The following is a 23,581-nucleotide window of genomic DNA, read 5'->3' as shown; positions in this document are numbered from 1 at the left end:
AGAACTCTTACCAAAATAGGCCAGTGAAAACATTGTCCCTGTTAGAAACAATTGAATTGGGCAATCCATGTAATTTAAACACATAGTCCAAAAAAGCTTGTGCCACAATTTTTGCAGTAAATGGATGAACGAGACCAATGAAATGGCCATACTTAGTGAGCCTATCAACCACCACCATAATAACAGTTCTTCCTTGAGACTTAGGAAGTGCCTCAATGAAATCCATAGTAATATCTATAAAAAGACCCTATGGAAGAGGTAAAGGCTGCAAGGAACCTGGAACAGCAATAGTTTTATACTTATTTTGCTAACAAACTACACAATTTCTAACTTAATTCCTCACATCTCTCCATAGACCTCTCCAATAAACAACATAAGCCAATCTTCTACTAGTAACAGAGACACTAGAATGCCCACCTAAAGCCGAGTTATGGTAAAGTTTTAGTAATTTAGTTTTCAAAGCATCACTATTGCCCACTACTAACTTTCCTTCTCTTCTCAACTGATTATTAGCCCATGTATACTTAGCGTGAGACTTATTGTCAGCTTGTAACTCTGCAATAAGTTGCTGCATAATGGAATCAGTTTGCCAAGTCTTTTGTATTGCTGCCATTAATTGATCTGGTATAACATATGCTATAAATAGCAAATAGCCCCATGAATGGAACTCTGGATAATGCATAAGCCACATTATTATCTTGGCCTTCTTTATATTGAATCTCATAATCAAAAGGCTATAATTTAGTGAGCCATACATGCTAAGCAGATGTGTTAAGCTTTTGCTCAAGTAGAAATTTCAAGCTTTTGTGATCAGTTTTAATCACAAAATGCCTATAAGCCAAATAATGTGACCAGTGTTTAATGGCAAATAAGATTGCTAGTAACTCTTTTTCATAAGTAGAAAAAGCTTGGTTTTTAAGAGATAAAGCCTTACTTATGTAAGCCAAAGGGTGCCCATCCTGTATTAAAACAACTCCAATGCCTTCACCAGAAGCATCTGTCTCCACCACAAATTGCTTGGAAAAATCTGGCAATGATAAAACAGGAGCATTACACATCACATACTTCAACTGAAGAAATGCTTCCTGAGCCATTTTGTTCCATTGAAAAGCATTTTTCTTAAGTAAGTCAGTAAACGGCTTGGCTACTCTTCCACACCCTACTACAAACCTTCGGTAATAGCCTGTAAGACCTAGGAAACTCCTGAGTTGTTTAATAGTTTGAGGTACAGGCCAATCCCTTATTGCTTGAACTTTCCTGGGATCTGTATAAACCCCATCAACTGTTATAACATGGCCCAAGTACTCCACATGATCCTCAGCAAACTGACATTTACTAAGTTTGGCATACAATTGATGATCTCTCATGGTTTGTAAGACAAGTTGCAAGTGTTGTAAATGTTTTTCAACTGACTTACAATATATCAATATGTCATCAAAGAAAACTAAAACAAATTTTCTGAGAAATGGCTTAAAAATTGAGTTCATTAAAGACTGAAAAGTTGCTGGAGCATTAATCAAACGAAATGGCATTACTAAGAACTCATAATGCCCCTCATGAGTTCTAAAGGCAGTCTTATGAACATCATCTAAGTGCATCCTCACTTGCTAGTACCCTGACCTTAAGTCAATTTTTTAAAAGATAACAGCATGCCCCGACTCCTCCAACAACTCTTCTATCAAGGGTATTGGGAACTTATCTTTAATTGTAATATTATTTAAGCTTCTATAATCAATACACATTCTCCAACTATTGTCCTTTTTTACCAACACTATAGGACTTGCATAAGGGCTATTACTGTTCCGAATGACCCCAGACTTCAACATATCCCAAATCATCTCTTCTATAGTAGATTTCTATTCAAAAGCATATCAATAAGGTTTACTGTTGACTAGTTGTGATCCTGGCTTAAGTAATATCCTGTGATCATGTGACCTTTGTGGTGGAAGGCCCTGGGGTTCCTGAAAAATATCAGAATATTGCTGCAACAAGTCTGATAACTTTTTCCACTTGTATTGCTGAACCTGAACATTATACAATTGAGAAAAACACGGTCTCTTTTCCTTCTGTTGCAAGAGAGGCCAATTAAGTGATGCACATGAAAAACATTAAGACTTTCATTAGACATAAGAAAATGCTCTCTTTTCAAGGAATGGTTTGATCCCTGCAATTTAAAATTCATAGTGAGTTCAGAAAAATTCCACTTGATATCACCAAGTGTCCTTAACCATTGAATTCCCAAATAAGATCATAACTTTCCAATGGTAATATATAAACATCAGCTGCAAACTTTTGGTTCTGCATAGTCCACTGGAAATCCTTACACACTGTTTCACATTTCAACTCATTTCCACTTGCTATCTCCACCCAAATACCAAAAACTTTAGTAACAACACACCGTAATTGCTTCACCAAACTCTCCCTAAGGAAATTATGGGTACTTCCTACATCTATCAATATGTGTAACCTCTTCCTACTATGATTCCCTTTCAACATCATTGTTTGATTTCCAATAGAACCCCATATTGCATTTAAAGAAAGCTGCCCTTCCTGTACCGTATCTTCCACACCTTCATTTCCATCTAATGTTGCCTTCAATTCCTCCTCATCAATTACTTCTTTCACTTGCAACACATAAACTTGCCTTTTTTTACATTTATGTCCAAGTGTATATTTCTCATCACACCAATAACAAAGGTTCTTAGCCCTCTTTTCCTCTATATCTTTGCTAGTTAAAGTACTAGGGAATCTTGGAGTCATGGGTAGTCAGGGTATGTTGGGTGTAGGCAGTAAACCAAATTGGTCTTTGTGACTTGTACTAGTTTTATTAGAGCTAGAATTTTGTATTGTGGCAGAGAATGTTGGCTTATGAAAATTGAAATTTGCAGAATTAGTAGTGGTTGTAGGTAATTCGGTTACAATTTTAGGCTTTTATTATATAGCAGCAACAATAATTTCTTGTAACCTAGCTAAAGAATAGGCTTCCGAAAGTGTTTTGGGCTTAAACATATGTATGGGCATCTGCAATTCATCACACATTCCCGAAAGGAAAAAAGATAAAGCTTGCTCTTCTGTTATACCTGTCTTTGGGTACAATTCGTCAAAGGAGTCAAGATATTCTTGCAATGACTCTGTTTACCTCAGATTCCTCAATTCTGCCAGTGGATCATCAAACGCATGACTACCAAATCTTACACCCAAAGCCCTGACTTCCCAACTCACGTACGCATCATTACCACGCACCTTAACAAATCCCTGATGCCATTTGATAGCCTTCCCCTCCAAATGCAAGGCGGCAACCTTTACCCTATTTTCTGGAGCAATTCTTCCCACTTTGAAGAAATATTCACTCCTTAGTAACCAACTTTCCAACCCTTCACCACTAAAGCGTGGGAATTCTAGCTTAGTATTACTTCCCCAAGTATTCGCATTAAAATTCACATTAAGGCCAGAATCTTGCTCCTGTGAATTACTTGCTCTGTCCCTGTTACTCATCACTTCTGCATGCTGAATACTCAATCCAGCAATTAAAGATTTCAGCTCATTAACCACATCTTGCAATTAAGCCTCCTGACGGTGCTTTGATTCCAACACTAAAGCAGATATCTCCTTCCTCAAATCCTGTGATCAAGTTCCTTCTGCCATAACTAGGATTCGATGCTCTGATACCAATTAATATGATCTAAAGAAGAATTGGAGAAGTCCAGGAAGAATGAGAAGAAGAATGCAAGAGAGAAATTTAGAAAGAAAGGGAAGAAGCCATAGAAGAAGAATCAGAGAGGGATTGTATTCATTCACATCAGAATCAAGATGATTTACAATAGAAGAATTGCAGCTATTATAGTACAATAACCACCCTTGTACAAGAGGCTTAACAAACAACTAATTCTTCCTAGATACACGCTTGCGTAACAACTTCATAACAGCTCCAATGACACCTTGTAATTGCTAATTCATCCCACGCTCTTCTTCACACGCGACCCTACAACGCCCTGTTTCCTTTATTCATTCTCAACATTCCACATCATATCACTACGAGACCAAAAATTTTGTGAACAATGTAGAGTTGAATTTATTGATTCTTGGATATACAAATATCAAATGGGCTACATCAAACTAGCATTCCCAGTAACTCATACATGGTTCAATTGGTCAGAGCATTGCCTATCAAGACGGAAGCTGAGAATTCGAAATAATTAAAAAAAAAACTTCTTTTATAATCACATTAGTTTATTATGAAAAATATAAATATAATATTTATATTGATATTGAAAATTGAATAATTAAATTTATTTCATAAAGAGGATAAAAATAAATAGAAATAAAATTTAAAATTATTTTATTTTTATAGATATATATTTTTTAAACATGGTACATTAATATAGTAATGGTCTCATGTATTTATAATACAAATATACAATTGATACATACAAATTGAAAATTAAAGACAGAAGTTAATGGTGAAAATTGAATAGGATTGTTGATTTTGGAGTTTTGTGAACACTAACAGTTAAGGCAGAATCCAATGTGGAAGGATGTTATATTTATCACTTATAGCGATGTGGCTTGTATGTTTATTCTTGGCACAACCACTTAATCCACACCAAAGCTTTTAAGTTTTGACTATAAAAAAGATAAAGAAAGAAAAATCACTCATCACCTTTTGTTTTTCTTGCAATTTTTCAAATATGCAACAATGGTTTGACTATGTTGTTATATTATTTTAATTTTACATATTATATGCATTAAGTATATTTATATTGTCAATCAGAGATATCTTAATTGATTTTTCTACATTTTAAAAGTGTAGAGAACAAAAAAAAATCTAAAATTTGAGCCTCCTCATTTATATCTTTTAAAATTATTCATTTTTTTAATAAATTTTATTATTTATTTTTTAAAAAAACTTGACTTAAATTTAAATTGATAAATTTTAATTCAATTTAATTTTAATTTTAATAAATTAACTTTTAATTTTAATTTAAATCAAATTAATTTTAATTTAGTCTCAATTTCAAATTAACTATTGGCAAAGCCTATGTGAAAATCTAATTTATATAATTATTTTTTAAAAAAGGAAAAACAATAAAAAAAAAAGGAGACGACCATGGTTAGCTTGGAATAGAAAATATATCTAACCATGGTTACTTAGTTTGGTTAACATGCCATGAAAACAACAAATTATAAAGAAATCTCATCTGTGCCATTTTTATTTATACTGAGGTTAACTGAGTGCGTTCACTACTCTCCAGCTTCTATTGGAAAAGGGCAAATAAAAAAAAGGAAATTAAAAAAAAAGTTATATATTTACATATTTTTCTTTTTTTTTTTTTTTTTTTTATTTCAATGTTCCGATATTGCTCTGGCATACCTTTGATTTTGCTCGAACAATAAGCTGAGAAATCCGGTACGTTTCGATCGTCGATTACGATAACAAATCTGAAATTGTCGTATTTGTTTTGTGGATCTTCGATATTATAATTGGTGTATTCTCTCATTTCTGGGATTTTGTTTTTTGACCTGTTTTGATCTATGAGATGATTCCTATTTTAGAAATTGATATAGGAGACGTACAAATGTCGTTTTTTTGAACTGGGTATGTTTGTAATGCATTTATTATTAGTTTTTTTGTATCCGGGCACTTGTTTTTTTTTTTTTTATTGATTTGCGTTTTTTGATGCAGAAATTTGATTTTTGATACGTTAAGTTTGATACGGAGAAAAAAAGGTAAAATCCTTTTCTTGTCTTCATTTAATGTAGATATAGATTTCTGTGTGTTTTGATGATTTGAATTATATTCGTTATGAGAAGATGATCTAATAACTGGGCTTGATGTTGAATTTTTAAAGTTTATGTTCATTTATTTCATTTTGATGCATTAAATTAGTGTTACATTGAGGATTGACATATCGATGATCAATGAGTTTGACAATTGAATTGAAAAGTTATTAATCTTTTGCAGCTTAAAAATGGCATCAATGGTTGCTAAATCCAGTAGTAGTTGCTGTAGCAGTCAGGTGTCACCATTGCATCCAGTCCAAGAAAAAGGAAGCAGAAATAAGAGAAAATTCCGGGCTGATCCACCTTTGGGTGACCCCAGCAAGGTTATGACTTCACCTCAGAATGAATGCTCTGGTTATGAATTCTCTGCTGAGAAATTTGAAGCTACTCCAATTCATGGGTGTGACCTGTGTGGCATTAACCAAGACAATTCTGATGGGTTGATACTAGACCTTGGATTGTCAAGTGGCATAGGATCATCAGAAGTTGGAACAAGCCAGTCTAGAGAGGAATTGGAATCAGAAGAATCCCATGAAGCTGATTGGAGTGACCTTACAGAATCCCAGCTAGAAGAACTTGTGTTAAGCAATTTGGATGCAATCTTCAAGAGTGCCATTAAAAAGATTGTTGCTTGTGGTTATACTGAAGATGTTGCTACAAAGGCTGTTTTGAGGTCTGGTCTTTGTTATGGGTGTAAAGACACTGTGTCAAATATTGTGGATAATACTTTAGCATTTCTTAGAAATGGTCGGGTGATTGATCCATCGAGGGAATACTGTTTTGAGGATTTACAGCAGCTGGAAAAGTATATATTGGCAGAAATGGTTTGTGTACTTCGAGAAGTTAGGCCTTTCTTCAGCACTGGTGATGCAATGTGGTGCTTGTTGATTTCTGACATGAATGTCTCTCATGCTTGTGCAATGGATGGTGATCCCTTGAGTAGTTTTGCTGCTGATGGGGCTTCAAATGGGACTTCCTCTATTTCTTCCCAACCCCAGATGAAAGCAGAAGCCAAATGTTCTGAGTTAATTCTTCCAAATCCTTGTAAATTGGAACCTTCTGTTCCTTGTTCTCATAGTTCTCAATTTGAGGCACCCAACAACAAGACAGGAGTTCCCAACGTAACCAACCCAAAGAACCCCAGTGTTCTTAGTGGATTAGCCTCAGATAAAGATGGATTGAATTCTAAATGTGATCCTGCTGATAAATCTTTCAACATTGCAGCAACTTCTCAACCTTCTGTGTTGGAAGAAAAGTTTATTGTCAATAGAAAGGTTCATTCCAATAGCACCAAGAGAGAATACATACTTCGACAGAAGTCACTTCATTTGGAGAAGGGCTTCCGAACATATGGGCCTAAAGGATCAAGAACTGGAAAGTTGAGTAGTTTGATTTTGGATAAGAAACTAAAATCTGTTTCAGATTCTGCTCTAAAAATAAATAATGCTTCTCTAAGATTGAGTAAGGTAATGGGAATTGACATGCCTCAAGATAATGGAAGCCAGAGTCTTTCAATCAATCCTGGATCCTCTCCCCCAGCATCTTCTAATTTAGAAAGTTCAAGTACAACTTGTTCTTTGCCCAAGACCAATGTCCCATCTACACTAGCCTCAGTCAACATCCCATCCACATTGCCTGCACTCAACGCTTCTCCTGTATTGGCCGCTACTGATACAGAGCTCTCACTTTCATTGCCTGCAAAAATTCACTCCACTTCAGCCTCTATTGACTGTAACACCGAGGAACCTAATTGCAGTTTTGCTGGTATACAATATGATAAGTCGCTAGCACAGTGGGTTCCAAGGGACAAGAAGGATGAGATGATTATGAAGCTGGTTCCTGCAGTTCGAGAATTGCAAAATCAGCTCCAAGAATGGACAGAGTGGGCAAACCAGAAAGTTATGCAGGCTGCTCGAAGATTGAGCAAGGATAAGGCTGAACTTAAGTCACTCAGGCTGGAGAGGGAAGAAGTTGAACGACTCAAGAAAGAGAAACAAACTCTGGAAGAGAACACCATGAAGAAGCTCACGGAGATGGAAAATGCTTTGGGCAAGGCTAGTGGGCAGGTGGAGAGAGCTAATTCTGCTGTTCGGAGGCTTGAGGTAGAGAATGCTGCACTGAGGCAAGAGATGGAGGCTGCAAAATTGCGTGCAGCAGAGTCAGCTGCAAGCTGTCAAGAAGTATCAAAGAGGGAGAAGATGACTCTGATGAAGTTTCAGTCATGGGAGAAGCAGAAAACCCTTCTACAAGAAGAACTTGCAGCTGAAAAACGCAAGGTTGCACAGCAACTACAGGATCTAGAACAGGCTAAAAAACTACAGAAACAACATGAGGTATGCTTCTGAACATTCAATTCCAATTTCCTTATGCTCCATATTTCTTCAGAGGTTACATGCAGGATGTTTTTGAACCTGTCACTTGATTCCTAAGCATGGTATAAACATAAGTGAATTAGGCCAATCATTATATACGGTGGGTATTATGAGGTTTACGATTACTATTGAACTAGCCGTGCATTGTTTCTGTGTTGCATATTTTAGCTGGTTAATACAGGTCATGGCACTGCTTTAAAACACAAAAATTTGGATATAATGACAGATATCATCCACTTAGGTTGACCTTGACTCCTGATGTAGGAGTTTTTTGAGATCAAATTAAACTTCATTATCATTTCCCATGTGCCCCGTATTGGGCGCATGCTGTTACTGGGCGCATGCATACAATATATGGTAAGCACACATGTGGAGGTAATTGTGCATGCTTATGACATAGTATATGTGCATCTGCTGCTAAAAGACAGTTACACATCTCATTGCCAGTGTGTAGATTTTGTTGGATCATCTTTGATAAGATATTTATATGTTTTTCTTTGGCAGGAAACGTTGCTTTTTTCTTAATAAAAAATTTTTTCATCAGAGATTTTCTTGAGTTGTATTGCACACTTTATTTGTTACTTCAAATTTTTCTGGGGGCTTTGTTAAAATAAAATTAAAAAGGCTGGTCAGATTCACCTTGTCCTTCAGTCTTTACCTTCAAATTGGTTTATATATATGTATATCTGTGCGTGTGTGTATACCTTATTCTGATCGTTTTGCACCATTTCTTTTCTTTTTCTTCTTCTTCCTTCTTTTTTGTTTCCTTTATCATAACTGTTTTAGGTGTTGTTTTCTATTTTGGCCAGATTGCCTCAACCCAGAAGCAAAACTTTGATTTGTTCCTCAAATGGTGTGATAGTTGTGGTGGTAAATATCAAGAGGATGAATGTCTAATTATGTTGTTCTGAAATGCAATAAGAAAAATTTTCAAAGCATATGGCACTTTGATTTCATTGATACACAGTTCCTAGTGCCCAATATAATCCTTCAATAATTGCATGCCAGTAGTTAGTAGTTGCAGCTTTTATCATTGGTTTCATTTGCAGTGAATAACCTTAAAAAAAAAAAAAATACAGGCTAGATGGCAACAAGAAGAGAAGTTGAAGGAAGAACTAGTTTTGCAGGCTAGTTCAATAAGAAAAGAAAGAGAACAAATTGAGACTTCAGCTAAATCTAAAGAGGATGTGATGAAATTGAAAGCTGAAACTAATTTGCAGAAATACAAGGATGATATTCAGGGGCTTGAAAAAGAGATCTACCAATTGAGATTGAAGACGGACGCATCAAAAATTGCAGCCCTTCGAAGGGGTATCAGTGAAAGCTATGCTAGCAGACTCACAGATGCTAAGAATAGCACTGCACAAAAGGAGTTCGCAACTCCTTATTACTCAGTAATGGAAGCAGCAGATTTTCATGAATACTCTGTCATAGGAAGTGTGAAACGGGAGAGAGAATGTGTGATGTGCCTTTCAGAAGAGATGTCAGTGGTTTTCCTCCCATGTGCCCATCAAGTGGTTTGCACAACATGTAATGAGCTCCATGAGAAACAAGGAATGAAGGATTGCCCTTCATGTAGAACCCCCATCCAGAGGCGTGTTCCTGTATGTTATGCTCGCTCTTAATTTACGTATGGAGTTGAGTGCTCTCTAAATAATGATCGTGGAACTCATTTTGAGTTGAATAATACATATGTGTTGCATCTGTTATGAAACAATACACTATTAAGCAAGCTCTATGCATGGGTGCTCTTCTTACCTTCTTCTTGTTATTTATCTTTATGATCAACGCACCTGTGATTCAAAATGATAATGATACACTTTCATTAGTTTTTCTTTCTTCTTTAAGATTTTTTTTTCGGTCATCAAACTTTATATTTTTAATAACTAAGATTAGCAAGGTAGAAATTAAAATAAATATTTAATTGCATTACAATGGATAAGATAATGAATGATCAGAGTGAAATAAAAGAATATAAATTAAAATGATTTGATTATATCTAAAGGAAAACATCGAACGCCTTAACATGGCGGGGAAAGTAATATTAAAGAGTTTATTATTATATTAATATAATTATCTTTGTTATAAAAGAAATAAAATAACAGATGTGTTTTAATAAGTTAGAATTTTATTATCTTTGTTATAAAATAATATATAAAGAAATAAAATATCTTTATTAATATAATTATTTTATATATAAAAGATAAAATAAATTATTAATAATATAAACTTATGCAGATATAAGCTTATTTAATAATATTAATTATTTTAATAATTATTAATTATTAAATATTATTATTAATTTAAAATAAAAGTATTGAGTAAAAATAATTATTAAATTAACTATTAAATATAAAAATATTTATATCATTTTATTAATTATAATTAAAATATTTTTTCAACTTATAAAAGATGAAAAGAGACTACTTTAATTTCTAAACACTATCATCTCCGCTTATAAATTGGGATAATAATATTAAATATTATCTTAAAAATTATAATAAAATAAAGATTTAATTTTATATTTTAATTAATATAATAAAAAATATTAAATAAATAAGATTTTTTATTTAAAAATTTTGAATTTAAAAAGATTATTTAATTTTTAATATTTGATTTATAAAATAAAAAATTAAAAAAATTTAAATTGATAATAAATATAAAATATAAAAAACAAATATTATATATAAATTTATTATAATTAAAATTTATACTAAAGAGAGATGAGAATGATACTGTGACAACAGAGAGATAAGACCCGCAAGAAGGGAAAGAGCACGACGGCATCTCAATTATATGCTTACGGCTGAGCCACGTGGCACCACTTCATGGATTCAAAGGATATTCCATCCCAAGTATACTGGCCCCACCACAGTGGCATTTTTTTTCCTTTTAATTCTTCACATTTGTTTATAATATATACAAATAATTAATTACCGCATTATCTTTATTATAATTTGATAAATACTTATTCTTAAGAAAAATCTATATTTAATATATATTAATCTATTAATTTAATACTATAATAGTAATCGTAAAAAAAATATTAATTCATTGACTGTCTTTATAAAAATATTAATTATTTAACTATTTTATTTTTTTTAAAATATGTTTTAAAAGATATTTTTAATAAAAATTTTAAAATAAGCTTTAATATAAAATTTACTTTTATCCTTTATTTAATATATTTAGTAAAAATAGCCATTTTAGTTAAAATTTTAAGCTTATTAAGTTAATAATATTTTATTATACAAAATGGGTAGCTAGAAGCTTCAAAAGTATTTCAATGTTAATGCTTGAATTATAATTTACAAAATTAATATTTAAAAATTTTCCTTTTTTAATAAAAAATATTTATTACCGTCCTTCAAAAAAAGAAAATTATTTATTACCGAATTTTGTCTTATGTATTATTAATTTGCGTGCCACGAAGTAACTCCCGCGATTTATCCTATGCACGAGGAATTGCTAGACTTAGTCAGCGATTTTCATTAAATGATGACGCGTACGTTTCAGAGAGTGCCACGCAGCGTGGTGCAATGCATTCACTGGTGCACCCTGAAGTCAGATATTAGAAATGGGGGGGCATTTCAGGTAATTCACATATATCTTTTGACTTTATCTTCCCACGTTCTGGTAGGGAGTCAAAATATGGTTAGCTCTATAACCGTAATCTATTGTCCACTCACGTCGCTCATCAGAAATTTTCAAAATATTATTATACAAAATACCAAAAATCTTCAACCGCCATTTCGGTTTTTAAGCAGCTCTGGACTCTGGCCTAGCTAGCTAGCTCGCTCGCTTGCTCTTTCTGAGCCAGACTATATTTCGTCTTGCCTTCTCTGTATATTCAGGTTCGAAGCTTTTGATCGAACAAGATGACTCAGTTTTTTCTTTTTTTTCCTTTTTTTTCTAATTTTTTTTTACTTTTTTTTTTGGTTCCCAAAGCAGGGGCATAGAGGATCGCCGGAAGATTACTGGAAATGTCGTCGGCGATGAGAGGAATATTTATCAGGACGGCGCGGGATTTTGGTAATAATCAGAGCTTATTGAAGAAGAATTATGTGGATCAGAGTGATCTTCTTTTTCGAGCAAACCGTTCGATTTTGCGCTTTTCTAATGAGTTCGCAAATTCCAAGAGCAACAGATTCTTCGACCAACCTTTACAAGGTAGAATCCGAGCACAAGTTCTCACTCCGGTATCGGACCCGACAGCACCGACGACCAAAAAGGTACGCCCAAGTTTAAACAAGTATTTCAACATGCAAATATTAGTAAGGACAAGTTTAATGCGATTATTGTATTATCTTGTCTTCATAATTGATTTAAGCTAAAATTTCTAGCTTATATTTAGAATAACTTCTATACTGTTAGGATTCAACTTAATTTTTTCCCCCCAACTTATCATTAGTTCTAGTGATTGGCATTAAGGTCATATACGACATTCTGGGATTATTTGCCATTTTAGCTTCCCCCCGCCCTCAATTTTGTTGGGATACGAGTTTGTTGAGTTGGGGGGATGCACAGCAGGGCTGATGTGCCAACTACGGCGGGAGCCCACAATTTTGAGTGATATGTACTCACTCGGACAATCACCCCCATGGGACCGGAAAATTATCCCGCTGTAGTTACGACTGTTTTATTCTCATAGTTGATATGGTGAGTATCACTTGGTCAAAAATGCATATATACGTATAATGCATGGGAGCAGGGCAATGATGTTTCGCATTGCCATTCGGTTAGGCCGGCCTGGGCATGTCCATTTAACCAATGTTTTGTTGTTGAACCTTGGAAATGGAAATGAACACATTGTTCTATTGTCCAAAGTTTTTTGTACAGTCAGTGAAATGGAAGCAATGAGAACGTCTTAGGCAATTTCATTAATTTCCTGTTCTTCTGGTAACCGGTTCTAAAGCCTAAAAATTGAAACTTGACTACGGGTCTAGTGCTGATGTTGTAAGTTTTAAAAGAAATTCATGTTCGTTCTAATTGAGGCTACCAGCTCTAGTACTAAAATTTAAATGTTTAAGCCCAATTATTTGAAATTTTGAATTTGCCAATTTTGTAGCTGGATAGCCTCAACTTATAGCAACGATGGAATTGATAGATAATAGTTTTTATCCAGCTGATAAATCTGTAGAGATTGATGCCTGCGAAATAGTTCCTAGAGTTTCGAGGCTGAAACTCTTTTCTCTCATTTTCAGCGAGTATTTACTTTTGGCAAAGGAAGGAGCGAAGGCAACAAGAGCATGAAGTCCTTGGTAAGTAATCATTGTATTTACCATGAACTAAGTAATACTGCATTTCAAGTGTTGACATATACGCTTTACTTTATTTCATTCCGCCATTGCAAATGTAGTGTCAAGGAAAATACATTGTCCACACATCATCTCTATACATAATAAAATATTGTTGGAATAAACAAATATTTTGTTGTACTGTCTAATTCATTTGATTGCGATGATTTATTTTTTGCTTATATATATACATACACAAATCCAGACACCAAATTATTTTGCTTATATGAAGTTATGCATGTTTGCTCATTATAGTTGGGAGGGAAGGGAGCAAACCTAGCAGAGATGGCAAGCATTGGGTTATCAGTGCCACCTGGACTTACCATATCAACAGAAGCATGCCAAGAATATCAGCAGAAAGGGAAAAAATTGCCAGAAGGTTTGTGGGAGGAGATATTGGAAGGTTTGCAGAGTGTTGAAGAAGACATGGGAGCTAGCCTTGGTGACCCTTCTAAGCCTCTGCTCCTCTCTGTTCGCTCTGGTGCAGCGGTAAGAGTTTGGAAAGATTATCAAGGGCAATGGTTCCTGAAACCATAATTGACTAGTGGTCTCCATACGTATTTAATATAGTGTTTAGACCATCGCACATACAAATTAAGATTTCATCTGTTTGTCTAGATCTCTATGCCTGGCATGATGGACACTGTCCTTAATCTTGGATTAAATGATGAAGTGGCTGCTGCTTTGAGTTCGAAAAGTGGAGAGCGTTTTGCTTATGACTCCTACAGACGTTTTCTAGATATGTTTGGAGATGTTGTAAGTGGTTCCTCTTGATGGAGTTCATAGATAGGTGTATCTCAACCTTTAGCTTTTCTCAAAAAATGTGCTCCACTTCCATATAATTACTTCAGGGACTCCAAATTACAATAAGACAAAAAAAAAATCCTATGCGTAATCTATTGATATTTTCTTGATTCTGAACTGAAATACATTATGTATTCTTGATATGAAGTAGTTCTGTCACCTTCATTACTGTTTCTGAATGGGTAGAAGCATTCTTCTCCTTAATTGAAGGTAATGGGAATCCCACACTCATCATTTGAGGAGAAGTTAGAAAAGATGAGGGATGCAAAGGGAGTCAAACTTGATACTGATCTAACAGCCCATGATCTCAAAGAGCTAGTGGAGCAATACAAGAATGTCTACCTTGAAGCTACTGGTGAAGAGTTTCCTTCAGGTACTTAGGACAGCATGAATAATGTTCCCATGTTTGTTTTACAACAGATGGAGCAAATATATAATCTCATGCTGATCAACCTGCACTATTTGCAGATCCAAAGAAGCAACTGCAGTTAGCCGTTGAAGCAGTTTTTGATTCTTGGGACAGCCCTAGGGCCATTAAGTATCGTAGCATCAATCAAATTACTGGCTTAAAAGGAACTGCAGTAAACATTCAATGCATGGTATTCGGTAATATGGGGAATACTTCAGGAACAGGTGTTCTGTTCACTAGAAATCCAAGCACTGGTGAAAAGAAGCTATATGGGGAGTTTCTAATTAATGCTCAGGTCATTCATATTTCTTTATCAAAATATATGCTACCAAGTTCTATACATGTGATCTAGCTGTTAGCATAGAGAATGTTTTATAGTTTTCTGATAAGTTTAGCTGATGTATGGCTCTTGATAGGGAGAGGATGTAGTTGCTGGAATTAGAACACCAGAAGACTTGTGTACCATGAAAAATTGCATGCCTGAAGCTTACAAGGAACTTGTGGAGAATTGTGAAATTCTAGAGCGCCATTACAAAGATATGATGGTAAAAATTCTCATTCTCATTGGCCATCAGAAGATGATCCTGAGATCATTCAATCTTCTCTTAATTAATATATAAACATTTAAGACTATTTAGAAAATCAAGTTGAACATTTTCTTCCCATGTTTATGGGGGTATGTTTATTTAATTTTGCATGTAATGAAGCCCTTTTAATCATCTCTGGTGCATACAGGATATTGAGTTCACAGTTCAAGAAAATAGGTTGTGGATGTTGCAATGCCGATCTGGAAAGCGCACTGGTAAAGGTGCAGTAAAGATAGCAGTGGAAATGGTTAATGAAGGGCTTGTTGATAGTCACTCTGCAATTAAGATGGTGGAGCCGCAGCATCTGGATCAACTTCTTCATCCTCAGGTGCACATAAATATGTGATATCTTTTTTTTTTTTTTTCTGATGATATTAGCAAGTTTGAGTTCAACTCTAATGATTAGAACATTGTATGGCTAGTTTGAGGATCCATCTGCGTACAAGGACAAAGTAATTGCAACAGGCTTGCCTGCTTCTCCAGGGGCAGCAGTGGGGCAGATTGTGTTTAGTGCTGATGATGCCGAAGCATGGCATGCGCAGGGAAAAAGTGTCATTTTGGTATGTTGTTCAATCTCTTCAGATTACTAATATGGTTCAAGCTGAGAACAAATGCATTCCCTACAGTGCAAGGCAAACCATTTTGGTTGCTTATTTATGCATATATTATTATGAAGTGCTGAGGAAAATTATGATTTTACATGATTGAAGGTAAGGATGGAAACAAGCCCAGAGGATGTTGGCGGCATGCATGCGGCTACAGGAATATTGACAGCTAGAGGTGGTATGACATCTCATGCTGCTGTTGTAGCGCGGGGTTGGGGAAAATGTTGTGTTTCTGGCTGCTCTGATATTCGTGTAAATGATTCTGAGAAGGTTTTTTTTTTTTTTTTGTTCAACCCACATACAAATACAAAATTAATTTCACTAAACTGCTATTTTATAAACCTGTAACTTTGTCGACTTGATAATGCAGGTTGTTGTAGTTGGGGATATGGTGATTAATGAAGGAGAATGGATCTCACTCAATGGGTCTACAGGTGAAGTGATATTGGGAAAACAACCATTATCTCCTCCAGCTCTAAGCGGTGACTTAGAGACATTTATGTGTTGGGCTGATGAAATAAGACGGATCAAGGTGTTATATTCCCTCAATATCTACAATTTTATATTGTATTACCATTTGTTAACAGGAATTCTCTCTTCTGATTTAGCTGTACAATGCTGTAATAGGTTATGGCGAATGCTGATACTCCTGAAGATGCGCTAACAGCAAGAAATAATGGTGCACAAGGAATAGGACTTTGTAGGACAGAGCATATGGTAATTATTTCACTCATCATCAGGCCGAGCAAAACAAGTAAAAATACTAAACATCATGGCCATATATATAAAAGGAAGATTGTTTACATAGCAATTTATTGCAGGGTTTGATTGATAAAAATCCCACGGAATTCAATTGTTCATTGTGTTCTAAGCTGAATTTTAAATGAGTCTTGTGCATCTTCCCTTGACTGAAACAATACAAAGCTTCAATATTCTGTAGTTTTCTTACCAGGTCATGTTTTTTCTGGTAGATTCAGGTTTAAATTTATTTGTTTTTTCAATGATCTATGGTGGGATATTCCAGTTCTTTGCTTCTGATGAGAGAATAAAGGCTGTGAGAAAGATGATAATGGCAGTTACTCCAGAGCAGAGGAAGGCAGCACTAGACATTTTACTACCTTATCAAAGATCAGACTTTGAGGGAATTTTTCGTGCAATGGATGGTAATTTCTGTTATTGTAGTTTCCTTCTATAACCAGATATAATCATTTTCTTTTCAGACCAATAAGTTGGTATAGGATGATGACAGGTTCATAATAACTGTTCATTTCATTATAATTTTCACCTTCTGAGATGCAGCTCAAGGTGCAAACTGCAAATGGGTGGGTAGAGGTTAGGTTTGGGTGCCACCAAAAAAATGTGAAGGACTTGCTCATTTTTTTGGCTTTCTTCAATGGTTACATATTCATATTTAAGATTATTTTCTGGCATTCAGGCCTTCCAGTAACAATCCGACTCTTGGACCCTCCACTTCATGAATTTCTTCCAGAAGGTGACCTGGAACAAATTGTACGTGAACTAACTATTGAGACTGGCATGACTGAAGATGAAGTTCTCTCAAGAATCGAGAAATTATCGGAAGTAAATCCTATGCTTGGTTTCCGAGGCTGCAGGTTAGGTGGCTTTTCCTATGAGCATTTTAATCTAATGTTTTCTGAAATATATTTCATAAACTAAACGTACCCCCTCCTAGTCCACATTAGATCCATCCCTGCTTCAGAGTATAGATTGATCCTCAAATTTTCTGGCCCATGTCTTGACTAATGCAGCACCAAAGGCTGTGTCATCCATAAAAAAAGATAGTAGTCATGAAAATACAAGTTTATCAAGTAATAAACTGAAAAATTACTCAGGTTATTTGATTGTTGACAAGTGGAATTTTTTTAACATGTACACAGGCTAGGGTTATCATACCCAGAACTCACTGAAATGCAAGCACGAGCAATCTTTCAGGCTGCAGTCTTAATGAGCAACCAGGGTGTTACAGTTCTTCCTGAGATAATGGTTCCCCTTATTGGAACATCTCAGGCATGAGACTATTATTTCTTCTTCCCTTCTTCAAGATATATATATATATATATATATCTTGAAACTAGAGAACTGAATTTCGTGTGAAAAAAAATTGCATCTCCAGTTTGTGTTCTGTGAACTTCCTTAACATCTGGCATTTGCCATTAGCAGGAATTAGGACATCAAGTGACTTTAATACGCAGTATTGCAAACAAAGTGTTCTCTGAGATGGGTGTCACATTAAGCTATAAGGTGGGGACTATGATTGAGATTCCTAGAGCTGCTCTGGTTGCAGATGAGGTACGCTAAGACAAAGCCTTCCACCATTACTGTTAATTTGAACTGGCTGGAACAACAGGCATGGTCAATGCATGAAAGCTGATATTCTTATGCTTCTAGCTTTTTGTCAGGAATGAACTTCCAATGTTAATCGTCCTTGTTTTCCTAAGAAATAACTTGCTACTGGGAAGAAGATAATTTGTGTCAACTATATCCTCTTATTTGTTCTATTTGGTAATGATAGATTGCAAAGATAGCAGAATTCTTTTCCTTTGGAACAAATGATCTCACACAAATGACATTTGGGTATAGTCGAGATGATGTTGGCAAGTTTCTCCCCATATACCTATCCAAAGGCATTTTGCAAAGTGATCCATTTGAGGTTAGTTGCATCATTTGCAAGTTTGTAATTATTATTGAAGAGATCATATTAGTTCACATGATTAACAAAATTAATCCAAATGAAAGGAGAATAATTAATGCTGTTAACTTGACAATAATCATTAAGATGGTTTGCTTGTAGGTACTTGATCAGAAAGGCGTAGGCCAACTAATCAAGATGGCAACAGAAAAGGGCCGTGCAGCTAGGCCTAGCTTAAAGGTTAGTGATGCTTAGTATGAGTTTGCATAAAGGGTATAAAAGGCATGGTGCTGGTACTGATGAAAGCATGCCATCTTCAAGGAAGTTATAGAATATTGAATTTTACATCTTTTAATTTTGAGAATACAGTAAGAATGTATGATTACATCTTGAACGGAAATTGATGAAATTTCATTATATTTTCTTTTTAACTAGGCCTCAACTAATCAACAATGATTATATTGTGTCTTACAGCATTCATTTGGTTTATTTTCCATGACATATTTATGGATGATGGTGAACAACAGGTTGGAATATGTGGAGAGCATGGTGGGGAGCCTTCATCAGTTGCATTCTTTGCAGAGGCTGGACTAGATTATGTTTCATGTTCTCCATTCAGGTAGGCGGTGTTCTTGTTCGACTAAAAGATATTCAAGTAGTACTGAAAGGATCATTGGATCAAATTCCTGGTTTCAATTTTGTTTGACAGGGTTCCTATTGCAAGGTTAGCAGCAGCACAAGTTGTTGTCTGAAAAAGAATTCAGGAGGAGCAGCTCCATCACCTTGTTACTCTCAATTTGTGCAGTTGTAAATAACTTACCTAGTAGCAAATGCCTACAATAACTTCGACCATAGCAATATAAGAATGGCATAAGCAAAAGTTGCAATGAACATTATAGAGGCGTAAATAAGGGTTTGACTCCTTATAGAAGGGAAAAGAAAGATCAGGGCTTTGGATAATAGAGAATGCTCTTAGCAGTTTTTCTTATATATATATATATATATATATATATATATATATATTCAGTAAATAATGAGATAAGCAAACTTCGGTGATAACCAAGAAATTGAACTATTTTAATTCGGTATTTCAACTATTTTCTGGTTTTGCGGTTAACATTTTTAAAGAATTTCAGTTTTTCATTGGATTAATTCTATCAAAAAGCTTGTTTAGAATAAACTTCAAAAATCTATTGGTTTGATTCATATATAATAGACATAATCCAAATGAGTTTAGTTGCTGGATGACGGTGTGTTAAGCGATCAAAGGAGTCATAGATGAACGACAAGTCGTTAGACGAGTATCAGAGCACCAGCTAATAAAACGGCTTATCACAAGGTTTTATATCATTGATAAAAAGTCGTGGGCGTGGAAGGCACCATGAAACAATGTCACGTTGTGCTTCGTCGTTTGTGTAAAAACGATGCTGTATCGAGTTTCTGTTTAATTGCTCGTGTCCTCTCCCTCCCGTTTGACAATAAAACCCTAGGGTGGAGAATAACCCAAAACCTCTGCGAATCTCTTGCTCTGTGTATGTTTGTGTGTGAGTAAAACTGAAGAATAAAATCGAAAAGAATAGAAAAAAAATGGTGATAGAAAGTTACGTGGTTGTGCACAACATTGCGAAGAGGCACAACGTGGGCACTCTGGCACGAAGTGCCACCGCATTTGGTGTGACGGAGCTCATACTCGTTGGCCGCAGGGACTTCAACGCTTTTGGTAGCCATGGCTCCACCTCTCACCTCCGATTCCGCCATTTCCACTCTCTCCTGGACGCCCGCAATTTCCTCAAGGTTTTTTCAATTTTCTCTCTGTCAATAAACGTGTTCTTTTCTGTTTCTAGGGTTTTATTTTGACGATTCTGATTGGATATTATGTTATTTGCAGGAGAAGGATTGTGATATTTGTGGTGTGGAGATTGCTGATGGTGCTTTGCCCGTAAATGAGCATCCTTTCAAGAAGAGCACGGCTTTCCTTCTCGGCAACGAGGTGATCCATTTTGGTTTCTCATGATACTACAGAATATTTGCTTGCAAAATCTGAAAGCTTGATACTTTCTCGATTGATTAATAATAAACTGCCGGTAGTTAATTGACCTATTTGATTACTTGTCTGTAATTTTCCACAATGCACTTTGCTACTCGCGCTAATTTAGTGGAAACGGCAGTTGCCCATTTGAATTCATGGATGGTATTTTCATATGAAGGTGTGAGCGAGGACAAAATTTTATTTGTATGCTATATTTTATTGTTGTGGAGAAGTTGCTTTTAGTTCGCTGCCATTCAAGCTGTTTGCATGTTTCAGCTACATTTTGTATCATTTCATACATGTGCAGGGAACAGGACTATCTGCCAAAGAATGTGAGATGTGCGACTTTTTTGTTTATATCCCACAATATGGGTGTGGCACAGCCTCATTAAATGTTACTGTAGCAGCTTCCATTGTTTTGCACCATTTTGGAGGTAATATAGTCTGACTTATAGCTTACATATAGGACTTTGATGTGATGGTTACTTCTGCAGTCAGCATGAAAGTTAATGCTTAAATTTTGATTCTTTTGCTGCTAGTGGTATAAATTTAAGACTGCTTTATAAATCTATTCTGAAAGAATCATCAGTCCATTTCTTAGATTTTGTTTCTTTTGGTCAACTTCAATTCCTTGCTTTGATTGTTTTATTACGGTCTTTGTGTTCAGTTTTCTTGGTATAAAAGTAAATGTTGCATCTATATTCTTTTTCTTTACTGCTCAATCCCCAATGGATTACTGTGTTCTTTAACTAGCTGAATAGTCTCAGTTATTTGCCTTCTGCAATTCTGCATTCAGGAGTTCACTTATTGCTTTCTTTGGACTAGGAAGTTGTTAGTATAGGACGTGCGTATACAGAGCACTAAATTTTCAAAAGTGGGCCAAATCTTTGAGTAATTGGATGAACATTTTTCATTAACTTATTCCCGATTTAGTCGGGGCCAGCTATATGGATTATTTTCCTCAAGTTTACTTGATTTATGTTACCTTTTCAGAAAGGCCTAATGCTACAAAATCTCTTTTTTTTTTATAATTTTTTTATAAATGTTTTGCCCCAAGTCAACCTATGGCTACCTTTGATTGCCTTCACTCCAGTTCCAGTAACTTGGTTATGCTTAAGGCCTCAACCTTCAACTTTAGTTATTGAGGATGGAAAAAAAGAACTTTTGATGAGTAAATCTTACAAAGCTCTTGTTGAAAAAGTTATACAAATTTGTGATTAATAGTTTCTTCGACTGCCAATGCTTACCAATGCTTAAGCATCTGCTAGTTGCTTTCATGGTGTGGCACACCCAAGAGGATATTCAATGAGCCTATAAAATTGCTGTATGAGCAACTTTATAATTTAATGCATCTATTCTAGATGTTTATTCTAGCAATTTCTTTCTAAGTCTCCAGGACAAGTTTGTGACTATGTTCATATTTGCATTTGTTGCTTTTTGTTTATTCTCTTTTCGGTTGCTTACGTTATGTTTGTTTTTATCTTCGCCAATAAGCAAGATTCTAAATTAAAATAGAAATTCCCCCCCAGCCCAAAAAAAAAAAAAGAACAAAAGAAATAAAATCAGCAAGATGTGAATTTTGTATGTAAATTTGTCAAAATTCTCACTCGTGGTTTTCTTCAGTTTGGGCAGGCTTTTCTGAGAGAATCCGTGAGGGAAATAAGTTTATTGTGGCAGAGAGACCTATGAAACAGGTGAAATACTGCACAGAAACTGAAGACTCTATCATTGAAGAGCGAAAATCTAGAAAAGAATATGCCTCTAATGGATTCTTTGATGAGACGAGAAATGGAGATTCAACTTCTAACCTTCTGGATGCTTTGTTTAGTGAGTAGTAATTGAACTTGTATATGTCATTTTCTCAACCCTATAAAACAAATTGACGTCATGCAATTCATGAGGTGAGAGGTCACGGGTCTTTGTTCCTAAGTGTTGTAAAGGAGCAGCAAGCAGCTTATACCGTTCAGTGCAGAAAAGAGCCTATCATCAGTCAAGGTTTGTGAGTAAACCTATTTAAAAGGAACTTCAATGATAGTGTTAGAACATTTGCAGGTTAAACTCAGGAGGATGAACATTAGCTGTAATGAAATGTTGAAATTGATTTGACTATGAGCATGAATGTTCAAATACAGAATATTTGCTTGAGCAGCATTGTTAAAGGGTTCTGAAAAAGTGTGGTGTGAAAGAATATTTAGAAGTATCATTTGGTGAACTTTGATTATTAACTTGTTCTGTGTCCGTTGCCAATAAAACGAGCGAATCAAACACCCTTGTCTAACAAACTGTTTTTGTCTCTTATTTTGTATAGTTTGTGTAACCCATTATCCACGATTTTTCTTTTTATTTAAGTCTGAATAGAATTTGAACTCAGGACCTTGTAATTTTGTTTGAACTCATTGATGGGCATTTACCCCCTTCAAGACGGAAGTATGGCTCCACTGAGCACTGGCCTAATTTGTATAGTTGTATTGTTTGAGGAACCCATTATCTACTGTGTCATTTAGCTTTGACTGATTCTCAAATCAGAAATTTTATAATTTTGTTTCATCTCATAGATGTTCATTCGCCCCTTCAAGACGAAAAATTGCTCAATTGAGCTGGCGCGTCGCTGGATTGAAAGATAAGTAATGATCTTTTGCTTCTTGGACGAGTCAAGTCTGTCATGCGGTGAACACAGAAGAGCTGTCACAGTCATCTAAATGTTATCCGTTGATTAATTTTGGTGCTTTTTTTTTTTAACATAAAATCAGAATTTCATTTTGAAAGGAAACACAAGGGGGTTAAGGATTAAGCCCAAACTAGAAAAAAATAACTCAAAATTCATCAACCCAAAAGTTTCAACTCAGCTCATTATAAAGTAAAGAGAACCAGAGAGGAAATCTCGAGAATATGCTGAACAAGATGAAACAGAACTCTTCACTATAGCTTTGTTGCATGGCACTATCAGAAGATTGAAAGTTTACCCATATGCAAATTCCATATCTACATATCGTACTATATCGCAAAATCAGAACCCAGCCAAATTCGAAAGAAAGAATATCAACACA

At 35.1% G+C, this 23,581-nt stretch overlaps 3 protein-coding genes across 5 annotated transcripts; all 3 read left to right on the top strand.

Moving 5' to 3' along the window:
• The first annotated feature begins 5,220 nt into the window (after positions 1-5,220).
• LOC110664830 (putative E3 ubiquitin-protein ligase RF298) lies at positions 5,221-9,910 on the top strand. The gene is made up of 4 exons (XM_021824689.2): positions 5,221-5,407; positions 5,684-5,727; positions 5,963-8,114; positions 9,233-9,910. Exons 3-4 carry the CDS (start codon positions 5,970-5,972, stop codon positions 9,776-9,778), a joined length of 2,691 nt encoding a protein of 896 aa, XP_021680381.2. The 5' UTR covers positions 5,221-5,407; positions 5,684-5,727; positions 5,963-5,969; the 3' UTR covers positions 9,779-9,910.
• Positions 9,911-11,832: 1,922 nt separating this feature from the next.
• On the top strand, positions 11,833-19,465 carry LOC110664828 (pyruvate, phosphate dikinase, chloroplastic). Of its 3 annotated transcripts, none has more exons than XM_058145025.1 (21): positions 11,833-12,007; positions 12,105-12,385; positions 13,358-13,414; positions 13,706-13,939; positions 14,069-14,206; positions 14,465-14,627; positions 14,723-14,958; positions 15,080-15,208; positions 15,399-15,578; positions 15,673-15,810; positions 15,961-16,107; positions 16,226-16,387; positions 16,483-16,609; positions 16,827-17,018; positions 17,291-17,468; positions 17,754-17,883; positions 18,037-18,165; positions 18,389-18,526; positions 18,668-18,745; positions 19,033-19,124; positions 19,215-19,465. In XM_058145025.1, exons 2-21 carry the CDS (start codon positions 12,137-12,139, stop codon positions 19,255-19,257), a joined length of 2,940 nt encoding a protein of 979 aa, XP_058001008.1. In that variant the 5' UTR covers positions 11,833-12,007; positions 12,105-12,136; the 3' UTR covers positions 19,258-19,465. The 3 variants fall into 3 exon arrangements, with proteins under 3 accessions (XP_058001008.1, XP_058001007.1, XP_021680376.1); XM_058145024.1 differs by having other exon boundaries at positions 11,834-12,007; positions 15,961-16,125; XM_021824684.2 differs by having other exon boundaries at positions 11,836-12,007; positions 15,961-16,125; positions 16,483-16,572; positions 16,880-17,018.
• Positions 19,466-19,864: 399 nt separating this feature from the next.
• On the top strand, positions 19,865-22,693 carry LOC110664829 (uncharacterized). Its single transcript, XM_021824688.2, has 4 exons — positions 19,865-20,299; positions 20,394-20,495; positions 20,842-20,968; positions 22,158-22,693. The coding sequence occupies exons 1-4, from the start codon at positions 20,093-20,095 to the stop codon at positions 22,367-22,369; spliced, it is 648 nt and encodes a 215-aa protein (XP_021680380.2). The 5' UTR covers positions 19,865-20,092; the 3' UTR covers positions 22,370-22,693.
• The last annotated feature ends 888 nt before the right edge of the window (positions 22,694-23,581 follow it).

The sequence above is a fragment of the Hevea brasiliensis genome, chromosome 4, assembly GCF_030052815.1.
Source record: "Hevea brasiliensis isolate MT/VB/25A 57/8 chromosome 4, ASM3005281v1, whole genome shotgun sequence".
NCBI classification, from domain to species: Eukaryota; Viridiplantae; Streptophyta; class Magnoliopsida; order Malpighiales; family Euphorbiaceae; genus Hevea; species Hevea brasiliensis.
This window is presented reverse-complemented; position numbering and strand designations above follow the sequence as displayed.